At 40.7% G+C, this 19,632-nt stretch overlaps 1 protein-coding gene across 1 annotated transcript in view; it reads right to left on the minus strand.

Annotated features, from left to right (window-relative positions):
• thsd7ba (thrombospondin, type I, domain containing 7Ba) overlaps positions 1-19,632 on the minus strand; it is a 448,905-nt gene that overhangs the window by 20,260 nt on the left and 409,013 nt on the right. Inside the window, exons 22-24 of the mRNA XM_052026976.1 lie at positions 17,203-17,376; positions 4,437-4,532; positions 1,137-1,219 (exon numbers count right to left, since the gene is read on the minus strand). Coding sequence (XP_051882936.1) covers positions 1,137-1,219; positions 4,437-4,532; positions 17,203-17,376 — 353 coding nt within the window. The remainder of the gene's footprint in view (positions 1-1,136; positions 1,220-4,436; positions 4,533-17,202; positions 17,377-19,632) is intronic.

A 19,632-nucleotide genomic window follows, 5' to 3' on the forward strand; every position in this document is an offset into this window, starting at 1 on the left:
AACTGAAACAAACAATTAAAATGTTCTGAAAATATTATATATATGATATATAAAATATCTCTTTAATAATATAAATGATACAGTGAATTATAAAGATGTTTCAACTATTAACATAACTGTGTTTCTTATATCCCAGATTGGTAAAGTCCATTTTACTCAGCTATCCCTTATTTATATGGATATTTTATAAATTCTTTTGCAATACTGCAGTACCTGTAATGGTTCACAAAACACTGAAGTAGTTTTGAGGCTTTTCATATCTCCACCTGATTTAAAGTAGTCATCATTTCTGAAAAGGCCATCAGCAGCTTATCTGTAAACTACATTACTATCCCCTTATCCTGTCCAGCAAATCCCCCTTGATGTTTAACACTATTGTTGACCCCAAGTATTATGAAAAACTGCTGAGGTACCAGAATTACTTAGCTTTGCACAACAGATAACCGATGACACAATTTATGGAAAAAAAGGGGAAATAATAATGTGGTATGGCATTAAACACTTAATCCTTTTGTGCAAATAACTAATGTTTTAACATGTCAATTTTGGCTCAATCCCAGCACTAATTAGGTTGTGGGTTAAAGCCCTACTCCAGAGCCTTCAGAAATGAGTCAAGGCTGACATTTAAGTGGACATTAAACATTCTACAGTACTATTTTGAAGCATGTCTTGCTGGGATTCAAACTCATGCCTTCAGATCAATAAATAATCCAGGTTTTGGAATCTAGTACAGTAAGTTAACTATTACTATACCCTTAGGTGTTTAGCATAAGTTTCAGAACTAGGATTTGACCCCACAACATTGTAGGTTAAAGTCTTGCAACCGGCTCAATGCAAGCACTTTGCAACTGAATTATAAACCACAATGACAGGCTCATTTACTGATAAAGCTTCTCACTTGCATTAAATTATACCAGTGGGTCAGGGAAAAGTCTTATTACCATTTTGTGGTGGATCAATCACTTTATAAGGAAATCAATTGCATTTTTATGGAAGGTAATTAAAACTAGTGGTTCAGCACTTATTTTACAACTGGAACATAAAAGCAGAGGGCAGCCAGATTTTTAAGGTTCCAATCAATAACCATTAAATGGTAGATACTTACAGAGAACAGGGAATTTTCTCCCAATTCTTACCTGTGTACAGAAGGAGTATGGTTTAGAGCAGGATGGATTGCAGTGCCTGGTGGCAGTTGGCTGGTTCAGAAGAGAACAACCTCCTGAATTTAACACAGACATTATAAATTTATAAGGCTCAATAATACAGGAGATGGGAAAATATTAAATATGTATGTTTTTATATTGCAATGTTTATTAACACTACTAAAATCATGCTCAAATTGAATAATATGGGAAAATATCCAAGTTACAGGTTTTACAAGTTTGAATTATGAATGTGGTCACCATTTGTTTAATAAATAATGTTACATTTTCAATATAAAGGTGTTCTGATTAATGTTCCATGTCACATATTATATTAATTTTAAATGTTTTGGGGGAAGGAACCAAGGGCATTGGTGTGAACAGGCAAGAAGTTTTAATATCCCTGTGCACTTTATGGCATTTAAGTTCCCAGAGAGTAAGTTAACTAAATAGATGCACTGCTTTGTGTCCTTCTACAACTAGCCTCTCAGCCCTTCACCTGAATCCCATGGGAACCAAGAGCTGGATAATTAGTGTGATCCTGTGGGCACGGTAGCATAGTGGTTAGCACAATGCTTTACAGCGCCAGTGACCCGGGTTCAAATCTGGCCACTGTCTGTAAGGGGTTTGTACGCTCTCCCCGTGTCTGTGTGGGTTTCCTCCGGGTCCTCCGGTTTCCTCCCACATTCCAAGGACGTACAAGTTAGGAAGTTATGGACATGCTATGTTGGCGCTGGAAGCGTGGCGACACTTGTGGGCTGCCCGCCAAAATCACTACGCAAAAGATGTATTTCACTGTGTGTTTCGATGTACATGTGACTAATAAAGATCTTATCTTATCTTATCTTTTATTTCCCCATGATCATCATGAATTGACCTAGCAGAAAGAATTGCACAGTCTAGCACACTCCAACTTGTTCCCTTGAGGCCATGATGCTCAAGCAGATGTGGTGTATTTTGACATATGTTGCAGCCAAACAATGCAATATGGTTGCTAATAATGCTGCATAAAGAAGGAAAGGAAAGAGAAAGAAGGTACCAAACAAAGTGGATGAATATGGTCAAAGGCTTCACTAGAATATCTTTGTATCAGTTTTAGGATGTACTTAGTGATAGGCTGGTTTGGAGGCAGCTAACCTATTGGGTCACCAGGTGTCAGTAATGACACAACAGATTGGCTCAAGTAAACATTTGTGCTTCTTTAACCCTCAGTATAGAGAAAAAAATAGCTTAATGCTTGTATGAATCATGGAGAAGAGTGAAGGAATACAATGTGGTGTTGCAGGAGGGTGAAGAGGGCCATAAGGATTTTTATTAATTTAAATATATGGAGACATGGTGAGGAAGGGCAGTTCAGAGCACGAAGCAAAGTAGTTGGAGGAGCAATCAATAGTGGGAGAGGAGAGACAGCAATGAAGCAAGTTGTAAGCTGGTGCTGAAGAAACAGTGTCTACAGCTTGAAAACATCAAACCTCAAGGAAGTGGGCAAAAAACAAGCTGCTAGAGGAACTCAGTGATTCAGGCAGCATTTGTGGAAGGAAAGGAATGGTCGATGTTTTGGGTTGAGACCCTGCATCAAGAATGTGAGGTCATGGGAATACTTGCATTTGAACCTTAAAGTTATGAGAAGGTCCTGAGGAGCCAATGGAGCTTTGTGAGGAGATGAATGATGGGAGATTTGGGCCTTAATAGAAGTAAGGATATAAACACATATACTGAGGGTGAAATATGGATTTTTATTACAAATGGAGAAGGAGAAGAAAATGAAAATAAAAGACACCAGCTGAAATTTTCTCAGGTTTTTACCAATGCAGTAGGACTGAGTTGAAGCTGGTCCCTGCTGCATTGGTAAAAACTGAAGATTTCAAATTAAATATGGCAAAAAGATGATGAACTAATCAACATTATGCTAAACACTAAATCACTGAGCTGTATCTCGGTGCCAAACAGGAAGGACACAAGTTGATAGACATTTGTCAAAACAAAAGGAAGGTTTTATTTTTGGCCATATTGAAGAAAAGAATATTTTTAGCTTGTTACAGCTTTAGATGATTGAAAATTCCCAGTGCTTGTTGTCCAAGGTGGAAATGGATATTAATGTGGCTGTTGAAAAGTGAACACACACTTGTGATAACATCAGCCAAGGCTGCATGCTAATCAGAATAAGGAGGAGAAGCTTAGAACACTGGGACACACCATTGATGACTGTGTGAACAAAGGATGAGGAAAAATGTGCCACCATATAGTTAAGGAGATACCAGTGACTGCAGATGCTGGAATCTAGAGCAACAAACAATCTTCTGGAGAAACTCAGCAGGTTGAGCAGCATCTGTGGGAGGAAAGGAAATGTTGATGTTTCGGGTTCCTGATGCAGACTTTTGATCAGAAACGTCGGAAATTCTTTTCCTCCCATAGATGCTGCTTGACCCACTGAGTTCTTCCAGCAGATTGTTGGTTGCTCCACTAGTTTGGTCAGTTGTAAGTGTACTCCACTTTTACTTTTGCAGATTGGAAACCACAGAAATGGCAGTCATTCTTAAGGAATGGACAGAATAACAGCATATCCAGGTCAGGGTACATCACTGAAAGGTGATGATAAGGAGACCAAAAGAGATGATGATATCTTCTTGAGCAGAGGACCATTGCTAGAGAAGTTTGCATCCATGTGACAGTCAAGATGTTCCAGAACAGAAAGTAATGGTGAAGGTATTAATCAGAATGAGGCATTCAGAGACAGTCAATGAGGTGCAGGTTTATGTTACAAGAAAGAAGTAACCAACCATGGTCATGATTCAGTTTGCAGGACGAAGAAGAGAGTTAGATCTGCCATTAAATATCATTCCATAACAATAGAATTATACAAAAACAACTTAAATCAAAGTCGATTTCAGGGAAACGAGGGCCGTTGGGATATCATCGATGCTATGTATCTTGCCCCATAGGGGCTTATTGGGTAGGATTCCCTGGTGACCACCATCTCCTCTCTGGGTAAAGCCGACCTTCCCAGAGATTCTGAGGAGGTCTCCTAACCAAGTACTAACCAACCTTGAGTCTGCTTATCTCTGGAGATCAGACAGCATCAGGCATTTCAAGACAAGTAACAACTTAAATGTCAAAACTGGAAATAAATCATTCTGCTTTTAAGTTACAGCCCACTCCAGAAGAATCCTAAGTGACAATTTATTTTTGAGGAATGCAATGAATAGAATTTGTAAAGGTCAACAATTATTTAAAATCAAACATTAATCTAACTGTAGAAGTCTGCAGACTGAAGAGTTAGATACGATCCTTTACCTGTCACGTTTACACCATCTGAGCGGACACACCACACACTTCGCTCATTGCCATTCCAGGGACTTGACCTCCACTCATATTCATGACAAGTTCCTCCTAGAAATAAGGGATACAAATTGCTGTTTTCAGGAAGTGTATTCAGATTATATTCAGGTCATCATTTTATATTTTGGTCAGCAAAATAAAACACAAAACACCAGAATGTCACCCAATTATGCAGTATGATGTTGGTTTTAGGCTCAATACATGTATCAGAGGATGAGTATAAATCAGCAGGAAATATGTCATCACCCAGTATAAATAAATGTACTGCCTTTCGTCTTAAACTGTAAACACTTGAACTGAAGAATATACAAGACCAATACTCGCTATGACTGAACCTGAAAAGACCATTTCAAATCTTCTTTTATTTGACATCACAGCTTAAAAAGCAGATAGTATTTTGCCCATCCATGTGCTGAGGCTGAGAGCACAGTAATGAACTTTGGTAAGGTTTATAGTTAGAATGAGGAAAAAGTGAAAATGAATGTGACAGTATGTCAGATTAGGGGATGAAAGAACATAAATTACGAAACAAAAAAAAAGGTTAGATGACCCATCAAACCTTCTTTTGCACTTCATGTACCATCTACTCTATCATAGATTCTAATCAACCCATTTAATTCCTGCTGGGAAAGTTCAGCATTAATCCTTCCTGACCCCCAAAGGGTGCTTAACAAGTTCTAGGATATTCACCCACTTCATTCTTTCACTTAAAGAAGTCAGACATCAAACATGATAGTTCCAGCCCTCTGTTACATCACCGCCATCCACACTTCTCACATATTCCAATCAGCAGAGCTTATTCACCAGATTCCTCTGACAATTTGCCATATTTTTGGTCTTCATTCACTTCAATTCTCAAAAAAAACCTAATGATATTCATCTAGATATAGAACGTTAATTTAAAAATGCAAATTATATGGCACATGCTGAATTTTGAAATATCTTTGAATAAAGAAGGAAAGAATTACAGTTAACGAAAATGGGGATGTCATCATTGACCTTGTTTTCTTCAGCAATCATCTTTATTAGTAACTTTAATTATTTTCAGTGCAGGTCGGGGGGAGCTGATAAGCTTCAATTTAGTTCTACAGAGGTGAAAGGCAAAGTATTTCAAATTGAACTAGATTAAAGTAGCTTTGAATTAACATGTATCTTTCACAGGGATCTGTCTCTGAAGAGATACTGAAAGGTGCCCAGTAAGGTTATTTTAGCAGTGTAGGAATGCTCATTGCCAGCAAGAAAGTCCAGTTATCAATCTTATCTCTTTATAACAATAATGCACTACATATGGCCTATGAACTGACTTCAGACTGCATGTCATTGTAAGTGAATCATTCAGGCACTTGTAATTTGTGAAATATTGAGTAAACTGAGTTGGCTGACCTCAAATGCAGTTTCTTTTGTTTACTTTATTTCCTTCTCCCATCTTATTTCCCACCTTACTTACTTCCATTCCCTAGCAACACCTATTCCTCTGGCCTTCTTTTACTTTCCTCTTGCTCTTGATATGCACAAAGATATCCCTGAGGTAGTTAGCCACCAAACTGGCAAAGTGGACAATGTATCCAGGTGTCAGCCCACTCTAGGTGAAGCCCAGCTGACAATTTATTTTGAGGTTGTCCATATAAGTTCTATCAAGACTCTTCAACAATCAGCGCAAATTCAAACGTTCAAGCCAGATGACTTCCTCTTTACCAAAAGGATTGTGAGTGATGAGCCGTGAAGAGAGTGGGAGCAGATTGGGCCTATAGTCTCTGGGGTTTTGAAGAGTGAAAGGTTATCACCTTAAAATATTTAAGATTCTGAAACAGCTTATCAATACGAAAGCAAGTTGTTTCAATTGCCTAGAGTTTCTAGAATGTGGGGACACTGTCTCAGGCCAAAGGGTCTGCTACTTAGGTCAAGAGGAATTTCTTCACTAACCTTTGAAATTTTCCATATTTCCTTGTGACATAGAATGAAGCTACTTGGCCCTTTAAGTCTATGCCAGTTCATAGAACAATCCCATCCCCCAACTAAATATTTCCTTGTTATCTATTGTCCCTGCCTTTCCCAGGTACTACCAGTTACCTAAACACCAGGACCAATTAAGAGTTGCCAATTAACCTACAAAATCATATATCTTTGAGAAGTGGGAAGAAACCATAGCACCTGGAGGAAACCCATGTGGTCACAGAGAGAAATCCAAAGTCCACACAGACAGCACCAGAAGTCAGGATTGAACTCAGGTCACAGAGAGGCAGCGGCCCTATTACCTGTATCACTGTGCTGTTTCAAAGAGCTGTGGATACTTACTTCTTCAGCATATTTAGAGTCAAAATGTCTAATACTAGAGGGCATGTATTTTAGGTGAGAGGGGGAAAGTTGAAAGGAGATGTGTGGGGCATTTTTTTTACACAGAGAGTGGTGGGTGCCTAGAATGTGCTGTCAGGGTTGGTGTTGAGGCAAACACAATTGAGGCGCTTAAGAGGCTCCTAGATAGGCACATGAATATGCAGAGAATAGAGGGATATGGACCATGTGCAGGCAGAAGGAATTAGTGTAATTAGGCATCACTAGCTTAATTAGTTTGGCACAACGTGACCTGCTCCTGTACTGTACTGTTTTATGTTCGGTATTCAAGCTGAGTGATACATTTTTGGACTGCAGGTAAATTGAGGGTTATGGGGATTGGCTAAGGCAATAGAATTGAGCAGAAGATCAACCAGACCCTTGTCAATTCATGGTGTAGGCTTGATGAGCTAGTTCCTTTTCTCTTAAAACCTTTAAAACACATTTTTTTCAAACCCACATGACAGCTTCAAATTAAACTGAAACACTGTAATGTACTTTCATCCACATTAGGCTATTCATGAGTACTCAATATGTTCATCCCCTGCCCACACTTTGGTAAATCAGACCACCAGGCTGTGCTCCTTCTCACTGCATACAAACAGAAGCTGATCCATGAAGGTCCAGTGCAGGAAGTACAGTGCCAGTCTGAGAAAATAGATGAGCTTCTACTTGACTGCTTTGAGTCAGTGGACTGGTCCATGTTCAAAGACTCAGCACCCAGCCTCGATGAGTATGTGACCACCGTCACACACTATATCGCCAATTGTGTTGAGGACTGTGTACCAAAGAGGACAATCCGGGTGTTCCCAAACCAGAAACCATGGATGAACCAGGAGATCCTCTCCATCTAGGACTGCAACATTCAAATCAGGTGACCCTGACCTACACAAGAAATCGAAATACAACCTTCGTAAAGCTATCAGGGATGCTAAGAGACAATACCAGTCCAAGATCAAGTCCCAGACAAGCCGTCAGTTGTGGCAGGGCTTGCATGCTATAATGAGCTACAAAACAAAGTCAGACAACTTCTCCAACAACAGTGCATCCCTTCTCGATAAGCTTAACGCATTCTATGTGCGTTTTGAACAGAAGAGGATTGGAATGTCATCACCCACCCCAACAGCCTCCAATGCACCTGAACCCACAGTCACAGTTGGAGACATAAGATCAGTCTTCCAGAGAGTGAACTTGAAGAAGGCATCTGACCCAGGTGGTGTCCCTGGCCATGTCCTTAGTTCCCATGCAGATCAGATGGCAGAGGTACTTGCAGATATTTTTAACTTCTGCCGACTTCAATCTGATCCCACTTGCTTTAAGAAGAACCACTATCCTCCCAGTAACTAAGAAAAACAAGGTAACGTGCCTTAATGACTACCGCCTGGTGGCTCTGACATTCACCATCGTGAAGTGCTTCAAAAGGCTGGTCATGGCACACATTAACTCCAGCCTCCCAGACAACATTGACCCACTGCAATTTGCCTACCACTGAAACAGGTCTACAGCGGACGCCATCTCCCTGGCCTTACACTCATCTCTGGAGCATCTGGACACTTACCATAGACTATTGTTTATTGACTACAGCTCTGCCTTCAGTACTATAATTCCAAGCAAACTCATCTCCAAACCCCCCAGACCTGAGACTCAACACCTCCCTTTGCAAATGGATCCTTGACTTCCTGACCAACAGACAGCAATCGGTAAAGATAGGCAGCAACACCCCCGCCACAATTATTCTCAACATTGGTGCCCCACGAGGCTTTATCCTCAGCCCCCTACTCTACAGCCGAGACACTCACACCTGTGTGGCCAGATTCTGCTCTAAATCCATCTACAAGTTTACAGATGATACCACTGTAGTGGGCGGTATCTCAAATAATGATGAGTTGGAGTACAGGAAGGAGATAGAGAGCCTAGTGACATGATGTCATGACAACAACCTTTCCCTCAATGTCAGCAAAACAAAAAAGCTGATCATTGACTTCAGGAAGTGCGGAGGTGTGCATGTTCCTGTTTATATCAATGGTACTGAGGTTGAGAGAGTTGAAAGCTTCAAGTTCCTAGGAGTGAACATCACCACTAGCCTGTCCTGGTCTGACTACGTAGATGCCATGGTCAAGAAAAGTTACTAGCACCTCTACTTCCTCAGGAGGCTAAAGTAATTTGGTATGTCCTCTTTGACCATCACCAATTTTTATCAGTGCACCATAGAAAGCATCTTATCTGGATGCATCACGGCTTGGTATGGCAACTGCTCTGCTCGTAACCGCAAGAAACTGCAGAGAGTTGTGGACACAGCTCAGTGCATCACAGAAACCAGCCTCCTTCCATGGAGTCTGTCTGCACCTCTTGCTGCCTCAGCAAAGCATCCAACATAATCAAAGACCCCACCCACCTTGGACATTCTCCCTTCTCCCCCCTTCCATCGTGCAGAAGATAAAAAAACCTGAAATCCAGGCTCAAGGTCAGCTTCTATCCCACTGTTGTAAGACTATTGAATGGTCCCCTAGTATGATTAGATGGACTCTTGACCTCACAATCTACCTCATTATTGTCTGCCTGCACTGCACTTTCTCTGTAACCGTAACATTTATTCTGCATTCTGTTATTGTTTTCCCTTGCGCTACCTCAGTGCACTGTTGTAATAATCTGTATAGATGGCATGCAAAGCAATGTTTCTCACTGTACATTGGTACATGGGACAATAATAAACCAACTTACTAATTTAATTTTACCAAATTTAACTTAAAAGCAAATGTAGTGTGTATTTGAGAAAAATGAATGTGCTTTAGCAGTATGGTAAAATATAATTGTTTCAATGTGCAGATCTATTTTATTTGCCTTACCTCCTAATATCAATTTCTAACTGCCAAATTTGCTGATCAAAGAAGTCGTTCATTTGATCTCTGGCCATTAATTGTGAATGTCTACAGTTAGAAATATCAGCTTTTGCTTTATAAAAACAACTTTAAAGAGTTGAAGCCGAAAGTGTGCTATTCTGAATTCTCAGAAGTGTGGTGAATATGGAAAGCCATAAAAGGGTACGTTTTAGCTCAGAAGTCTTATTGAAGTGGAAAATCTTTCTCTTAAGATTAGTACAAGTGAAAAAAATAGGTTGATTTCGATACTTAAGAGTTTGGTGCTTATGCATGTTCAACATTGTAATATCAACATTTTCTGAAGTGCAAAAGGTCTAACAACCACAGACATTGATACATATAGAATATGTATCACTATAGTATCAATACATATGTATCAATATGTAGACTATAGAGAATTAGGAAGGAAGTTGAGAAGCAGGACCTCAAAGGTAGTAACTTCCAGATTACTGCCTGTGCTAAGTGACGGTGGGTATAGGAACAGAATGAGGAAGAGGTTAAATGTGTGGCTGAGGGATTGGAGTAAGGTGCAGGGATTCAGATTTCTGGATCACTGGGGCCTCTTTTGGGGCAGGTATGACCTGTTCAAAGAGGACGGGTTGCACTTGACTCCCGGGGGGACCAATATCCTGGCGGGGAGGTTTGCTAAGGCTACTGGGGAGGGTTTAAACTAGAATTGTTGGGGGGTGGCAACCGAACTGGAGAGACTGGGGAAAGAGGTGTTTGGCTCTCAAATAGAGAAAGCTAGTAGTAGGTATGATAGGCAGGTGATAGAGAAGGGACGTGCTCAGACAGGTTTGAGATGTGTCTATTTTAACGCAAGGAGTATTGTGAACAAGGCAGATGAGCTTAGAGCTTGGATCAGTACTTGGAGCTATGATGTGGTGGCCGTTACGGAGACTTGGATGACTCAGGGACTGGAATGGTTGCTTCAAGTGCCGGGTTTTAGATGTTTCAGAAAGGACAAGGAGGGAGGTAAAAGAGGTGGGGGAGTGGCACTGTTGATCAGAGATAGTGTCACGGCTGCGGAAATGGTGGACGTCATGGAGGGATTGTCTACGGAGTCTCTGTGGATGGAGGTTAGGAACAGGAAGGGGTCAATTAGTTTACTGTGTGTTTTTTATAGGCCGCCCAATAGTAACAGGGATATTGAGGAGCAGATAGGGAAGCAGATCCTAGAAGAGTGTGAGAATAACAGAGTTGTTGTGATGGGGGATTTTAATTTCCTAAACATCTATTGGCATCTCCAGACAGTGAGGGGTTTAGATGGGGAGGAGTTTGTTAAGTGTGTTCAGGAAGGATTCTTGACACAATATGCAGATAGGCCTACAAGAGGAGAGGCTGTGCTTGATTTGGTATTGGGAAATGAAACTGGTCAGGTGGCAGATCTCTCAGTGGGTGAACATTTTGGTGATAGTGATCATAATTCTATCTCCTTTACGTTAGCACTGGAGAGAGATAGGAACAGACAGACTAGAAAGGCATTTACTTGGAGTAATGGGCATTATGAGGCTCTCAGGCAGGAAGTTGGAAGATTAGATTGGGAACAGATGTTCTCAGGGAAAAGTACGGAAGAAATGTGGCAAATATTCAGGGGATATTTCTGTGGAGTTCTGCATAGGCATGTTCCAATGAGACAGGGGAGTCACGAGAGGATACAGGAACAGTGGTGTACAAAGGCTATAATAAATCTAGTCAAAAGGAAAAGAAAAGCTTACAAAAGGTACAGAGAGCCAGGTAATGTTAGAGATCTGGAAGAGTAGAAGGCTAATAGGAAGGAGCTTAAGAAGGAGATTAGGAGAGCCAGAAGGGGGCATGAGAAGGCCTTGGTGGGCAGGATTAAGGAAAACCCCAAGGCATTCTACAGGTATGTGGAGAGCAAGAGGATAAGATGTGATAGAATAGGGCCTATCAAGTGCAGTAGTGGGAAAGTGTGTATGGATCCGGAAGAAATGGCGGAGGTACTTAATGAATACTTAATGTCAGTATTCACTACAGAAAAAGATCTGGGGGAGTGTAGTGGGGACTTGCAGTGGGCTGAAAAGCTTGAGCATGTCGATATTAGGAAAGAGGAGGTGCTGAAACTTTTGGAAAGCATCAGTTGGATCAGTTGCTGGGACCGGATGAGATGTACCCCAGGCTGCTGTGGGAGGCAAGGGAAGAGATTGCGGAGCTTCTGATGATGATTTTTGCATCGTCGATGGAGACAGGAGAGGTTCCAGAAGATTGGAGGGTTGCGGATGTTGTTCCCTTATTCAAGAAAGGGAGTAGGGATAGTCCAGGAAATTATAGACCAGTGAGTCTCACCTCAGTGGTTGGTAAGCTAATGGAAAAGATCCTGAGAGGCAGGATTTATGAACATTTGGAAAGGTATAATATGATTACAAATAGTCAGCATGGCTTTGTCAAGGGCAGGTCCTGCCTTACGAGCCAGATTGAATTTTTTGAGGATGTGACTAAACACATTGATGAAGGGAGAGCAGTACATGTAGTGTATATGGATTTCAGCAAAGCATTTGATAAGGTACACCATGCAAGGCTTATTGAGAAAGTAAGGAGGCATGGGATCCAAGGGGGCATTGCAGTGTGGATTCGGAACTGGCTGGCCCACAGAAGGCAAAGAGTGGTTGTTGAAGGGTCGTATTCTGAGTGGAGGCTGGTGACCAGTGGTGTACCTCAGGGGTCTGTACTGGGAACCTTGCTCTTTGTGATTTTTATAAACGACCTGGATGAGGAAGTGGAGGGGTGGGTTAGTAAGTTTGTGGATGACACGAAGGTTGGGGGTGTTGTGGATAGTTTGGAGGGCTGTCAGAGGTTACAGAGGGACATAGATAGGATGCAAAGTTGGGCTGAGAAGTGGCAGATGCAGTTCAACCCAGATAAGTGTGAAGTGGTACATTTTGGTAGTTCAAATATGATGGCAGACTATAGTCTTAATGGTAGGACTCTTGGCAGTGTGGAGGATCAGAGGGGTCTTGGGGTCCGAGTCCATAGGACGCTCAAAGTGGCTGCGCAGGTTGATTCTGTGGTTAAGGACGGCATATGGTGTATTGTTGTTCATCAATTGGAGAATTGAATTTAGGAGCTGAGAGGTATTGTTGCAGCTATATAGGTCCCTGGTCAGACCCCACTTGGAGTACTGTGCTCAGTTCTGGTCGCCTCACTACAGGAAGGATGTTGATGCCATAGAGAGGGTGCAGTGGAGATTTACTAGGATGCTGCCTGGAATGCGGAGCATGCTTTATGAAAGTAGGTTGAGGGAACTTGGCCTTTTCTCCTTGGAGCGACGGAGGATGAGGAGGGACCTGATAGAGGTATATAAAGTGATGAGAGGTATTGGTCGGGTAGATAGAGGCTTTTTCCCAGGGCTGAATTGGTGGCACAAGAGAACATAGGTTTAAGGTGCTGGGGAGTAGGTATAGGGGAGATGTCAGGAGTAAGTTTTTTACTCAGAGAGTGGTGAGTGTGTGGAATGGGCTGCCGGCAATGGTGGTGGAGGCGGATACAATAGGATCTTTTAAGAGACTGTTGGATAGGTACATGGAGCTGAGAAAAATGGAGGGCTATGCTTAAGCCTAGTAATTTTTAGGGTAGGGACATGTTTGGCACAGCTTTGTGGGCCGAAGGACCTGAATTGTGCTGTAGTTTTTCTGTGTTTCTATGTCTATATGTAGTCATGAATCGTCAATGTAACTAGCAGGCCATGCTTACACTAACTATCAAATGATTGATACTGTATAGAGGGCCTATATACTTGACTAGCAATTATACATATCCTGAATATAAAAGAGGTTGAGTTGCCTTTAGATTTCATACCATCGGATATGATCACCAAAAGCAGCAGGCTGGATGTTTCAAAATATAGTTACAATATAAGAAAATGAAAATGAAAATGAAAATAAGTGGGTGGTCTTTGAAGACAGAGGGAAACACACCCTTCATCAGGGAACTCATAATATCCAATAATTGTTCAATAAGTATTGAAACATCTCGAGCCAAATACTCAATGCTGAGCCAGAAGCCTCATCAAACAAATTTTGGCACCATGCCTGACATGGAGATAATAGGGAAGATAATCAAAAGCTTGGGCAAAGAACTTGAATTACAATTAGAAATGGTTAGCCAGAGAAGGTTAAGTGATAATTTCCAAAGCTTAGGGCGTAAGGTACTCAAAGCAATTAAGTCAGAGATCAGAATTGAATCCAGGATTTGAGGAATGCAGCACTGATTCCTGCGGTACACCATTGGTCACAAAAGCAACCCTCTACCATCATCCACTACTACCTATTAACAAGCCAGTTTGGATCCAAACTTACCATGGATTATATGGCTGTAGTCTTTTGGACCAGTTTCTATGTGGAACTTTGTCAAAACCTTACTGAAGTCCATGTAAATTACACCAGCCACACTACCCTCATCAATACATCTATTATTTTCAAAAAATTCAATCAGATTGGTCAGACAGGATTTTCCCCCAACAAAGCCATCTTTGATGAATCTCTGCCTTTCTGAGTGCAGGTTCTTGATAAGCATGGGATTGAAAGATTGGTGGGGGTAGGCAGGAATTCAGAGTTAAGGGCACATCATATCAGCTGGGACCTTAATGAATGGCAGACAAGGCTCAAGAGTCTGAGTGGCCTGCTCCTAATTCATATCTTCTTATGTTTATTCTCCTTAAGGATATATAAAGACTACAGGCCACTTCAACTACTTTAGACAACTTTACTACCATTTTGTGGGTTCTGAGGTAGATAATGAGGTCAATGTGCAAGCAGCCACAGACCCTTCCATTAATGGGCAAAAGGTGCCTGACTGAACAGAAGGACGAGTAATTTATGAGGTGGTGTATTCCTGCTGCCAGTCACATGAGACTTCTGGGCACTGCCAAAGCATGGGCTAAAGTTTCTCAAAATTATCCCAAATACACCATTTCCACTTTGAGCAGTCTTGGGTCTGAGACTTCCAGGAGTCAGTGGGCATGTTGCACTTCTTTGAGGACTGTGTTCAAAGCTTCCTTGAAGAAATGCAACCATTATGCTAGGTGGCAATGGACTAATTTTTATTCAAGACTCATTGAATTGGTTTATTATTGTCACTTGTACCGAGGTACAGTGCAAAACTTGTCTTGCCTACCGTTCATACAGATCAATTCATTACATGGTGCATTGAGGTAGTACAAGGTAAAACAATACAGAATGCAGAGTAAAGTGTCACAGCTACAGAGAAAGTGCAGTGCAGGTAGACAATAAGCTACAAGGTCATAATGAGGTAGATTGTGAGGTCAAGAGTCTATTTTATCATACTAGGGGACCGTTCACTAGTCTTATAACAGCAGGATAGAAGCTGTCCTTGAGCCTGGTGGTACATGCTTTCAGGCTGTTGTATCTTCTGCCCGATGAGAGAGGAGAGAAGACAGAATGTACCAGGTGAGTGGGGTCTTTGATTATGCTGGCTGCTTTACCGAGGCAGCAAGAAGTATAAACAGAAGGCAGTGAGAAGTATAGACAGAAGGCATTCCTTATGCATAATCTGTAAAAATAGAACAGTAGGACTCTTATAATTTCTTAACAGTTATTAATGAATATAGTAGCCCACATTTATGGAAGGCACAGTGTGTTTCTACCTCACAGCTTCAGTGACCTAGGTTCAATCCTGGCCTTAGCTGCTGTCTGTGTGGCATTTGCATATTCTCCCTGTGACCATGTGGGTTTCACTCAGATGCTCTGCTTTCCTCCCACATCTCAAAGTGCTGGTTAGTAGCTTATTGAAACTGAGTGGTAGGAACATCAGGGTGGAGTTGATATGCACGTGAGTGAGAATAGGTTACAGGCGAAGAAATTGAGGAATGGGGTGAATGGGAGAGCCTACATAAACTTGATGGGCTAAATGACATACTTCTATGTTTAAAGAAAATGAAAATATGAAATTCATGATCTCAACAAACCACAAGGCTCTCTGTAACGTCAACTGTTGGCCATCTGGTTAAACAGTACAGGGCCAACTAGAAGATGCCTGATTTGAAATGATATAACAAGGAACTTTTACAATCCTAGTGTTAGCTGGTGTTAAATCTTGCTGTTAGCTGCATTTGGTAGAAGCATCAAACTGGTAGTGTAACTTCAACATCAGGTTTCTCCCAAGGAACTAGATAAAGGGATAGTAAACAATGTGAAGATGGGAAAAAAGATGTAGAATGGAAGTCATAGCACATTGCCATGAAAAGGATGACACCCAAACTGTGCCTTGCTAGTTATCAAGTTCTGAGAAGGGTCTCTGAACCAAAACATTAACTGGTTTTTCTTTGCATTGATGCTGCTTGACTGGCTGAGCTCTTCTAGCATTTTGTTTTTGTTTCAGGTTCCTGCATCTGCAATTTTATTTGTTTCCCAAGCAACAAAGTTCTTTGGTTTTCAAAGTGAAAGCTGGAAAGTACCTGTTCTGCCTTACCACTGAGTAGAATTTTCCAGCCCTGTGTATGACCCCTGACTGATAGTTTCACAGGGTTTTTCTTATGTTAAATTTAGTGCAAAGTAAGGCATTTGGGGAATAACAACATGAGCAAGTGGAGCATACAGGCTCAAATGAATGCACAGAATGTTACATATTGTCCTCTGACGTCCCTTGTGAAAACAAATTCAGAATCATTATACCACAATAATGTATTTCAATGTTAGAAAAGTTTCAAAGTTTAATACAAAACTTCCAAGACCTGTACACTTGACTAAGTTATTGTGATTTCCTACTAGTTCTTTTCAGATGTCTAACAGATTAATGCAGTTATTCTCATGAAGTACAGCAGATGAATGTCTATTAACAATCTGTATCCTTCACTTGCTCTTGTTTGTGCTACAGCTGTGTCCCTTTAGAAACCTCTTGAATACCAAGAGTAATTGAATGACTCACCACTTTCTATGCATGAAAAATAGCACAGTTACAGTCAACTTGCTATTCTGACCACACCTGCATTTGCCGTAATGATAATATCACAACTTCAGTTGAATGAACAGCAAGATGAACAGGATTGTGAATTCAAAATGTCGTATTAACTAGACAAAAGTAGGGAAATAAAACATGCAATATAAATTTAATTAAATTCATTGGAGTCTGATAAAAGAAATGGTCTTTGCCCACATCGTAGCAACAGTTTCAAGCTCAGGAAGCAAAGAAATAAACAACGCTTTTCTAAAAACCTCTTACTCTAATTTTAAGATTCTAATGATTGTGGGATATGGGGACAAATTGAGAACTTTATACAGAGCACAAAATATCCTCTGTATAGTAAATGCCCATAATTCTGCATCAGGCAACATTCTTGATAGAGGATTGGATTTTATTATAGTTGATAATTCCATTGTTTTCAACTATTATCAGATGTTTAAATGGCATACCCATGTTCTGCCACAATTCACAAATCCTTAATCCAAGGTGACAGTAAAATGATACATCGATAGTGAATTTGCCAGTTATACTTGTAAGCCAATTGTAAGACAATGTTTTTGGTTTGTTCCTACCTGTACAAGGCCTCCCTTCCCATATCTGTTCAGGACAATTATCCTGGTTTTCCAGTGCCTGAACTATCACAGCCCTGGAACGGGTTTGGTGGCCGGTCGTTTCAAATCTCTTCCCATCCAAGCAGATGAGCTGGCACGAACTCCATGATGACCATTCAGTCAGGTGACAGTCACCTAGTGGTTACAGATGAAATATTCCACATAAAAAATGTTTAGATCTGAACTTAATAATTTTACTTATGTTAATTCATACATTAATGCATTTCAACAATATTAATTGCACACAACCATTATATATTTTGAGCTTCAAGTGAAATTTAAGTTAATGAAATATAAGCAACAGTGAAAGTTTGAAGAACTGCAAACATTTCTCTGGAAAAGAACTAATTATTTGAAAGTTAATTGCTCAGCTGGCCTTTTCGAATATACGATAGTTAACATAGATGGCGATGGTGGGATGAGGGGTTAGAATTTCAAAGTAGTAATTTCAGCATGAAAGAAAGAGTTGCTGAAAATGAAATTATCATGTGGACAACATTGAAGTAAAAAATTTGTTTTTAAAATCACTAATAAGGAAAAGAACTTCAGTACTAAAGCAGAATACTGAGGATACTGGAAATCGGAAACTATCTTGAAATATGCTGAGTAGAAGGAGGTAGAGAAAATTGGTTTGCTGTGGAGTAGCCAAGACGAGTCCCCACTGTCATGTGATAAAGACACAACTTAAACTTCAGTGAGACCCTCTGAACTTTGAACCAACCCTAAACAAGCACAAATATGCTAGTCTCTGATGGGACTAATCATTCAGATATGCCGATAGAAAACAAAAAGAAAGGTGGAGTCGATACCTATAAAGTTGATTGATGATGTGATGATGTGTGGATACAGGCTGAAGATCCAAATCTGACATTTAATTTGGGGTTAAATAATTCTCAGAACATGGTTAAAAAAAACAATTCAATAAGGACCATATAACCCTAATTTTGTTCGGTGATGCTTGAGGGATGATTAGAAAGGACACTGGAAATAACTACCTACTTTTCTTTGAAATTTAAAACATTATCTTTCACCTGCACTGAGGAAGGCAGAGGAGGACTCTGTTTAGCATGTCTTCCAAATATTGCCAACTCCTGAGTGTTCAACATGTCCTGCATTAGAGTATCAGCACATTTTGTGCCAAGAGGGTTTAGATGAAATCATGAATGTATGCAGTTTATATTTTATTTAGGTCACAATTGCAGTAGTTTAGCTTGGAGATTTCATTTGATCTACAGTATTACATAGCTGCACGCAGTAAACACTTCTGTTTTTCATAGTGGAGTTAAAGCTAGGTAGTTAACCTATGGGTTGCAACATCTTAGAATGTGCAGTCAGTGACAAAGCTAAAGGGCTGCTATGCCACTGACCTCAAATAAATCGTTGCTCTAAGATCAGTTATCTCTGTGTCAAGAACTTCCCTTTTTTGATGCCTGCAGCTATTCACAGGGATCCCTGAATTCCACACTGTCATTAAACAGGCTGGTTGAATAATTGATGGGTAGAACAATCAATATTACAGAGAACCTTCCCAAAAGCAAGCACCATTTTAAATCACTTTATGAAACAATGATTAGAGAAGAACTTATGAAATAAAATCATGTGGAGGTAATTTGGCCCCTCGAGCCTGTTCTGTCATCAATAAAGATCATGGCTCATCTTCTATCTCAAAACAATTTTGGAATTGGTTTATTATTGTCACATGTACAGAGCTTCAGTGAAAAAACTTGTCTTGCATACCATCTATACAGATCAATTCATTACACAGTGCATTGAGGTAGTATAAGAGAAAACAATAACAGAATGCAGAATAAAGTCTCACAGCTGCAGAGGAAATACAATGCAGGTAAGCATAAGGTGCAAGGCCATAATGAGGTAGATTGTGAGGTCAAGGGTCCATCTTATCATAATAGGGAACTGTCCAATAGTCTCATAACAGCAGGATAGAAGCTGTCCTTGAGCCTGGAGGTACATAATTTCAGGCTTTTGTGTCTTCTGCCCGATGGGAAAGGAGTGAAGAGAGACTGTCTGGGGTGGGTGGGGTCTTTGATTATGCTGGCTGCTTCACCGAGGCAGCGAGAAGTGGAGACAGAGTCCATGGAGGGGAGGCTAGTTTCTGTGATGTGCTGAGCTGTGTCCACAACTCTCTGCAGTTTCTTGCGGTCATGGGTAGAGCTGTTGCAATACCAAGCTGTGATACATCCAGATAAGATGATTTCTATGGTACATCAACAAAAATCAGTAAGGGTTGTCACGGAAATTCCAAATTTCTTTAGCCTCCTGAGGAAATAGAGGCACTGGTGAGCTTTCTTGGCCATGACATCTACATGGTTGGACCAGGACAGGCTATTGCTGATGTTCACTCCTCGGAACTTGAAGTTGTCAACCCTCTTA

This window comes from Pristis pectinata, chromosome 1, assembly GCF_009764475.1.
Source record: "Pristis pectinata isolate sPriPec2 chromosome 1, sPriPec2.1.pri, whole genome shotgun sequence".
Taxonomy (NCBI): domain Eukaryota; kingdom Metazoa; phylum Chordata; class Chondrichthyes; order Rhinopristiformes; family Pristidae; genus Pristis; species Pristis pectinata.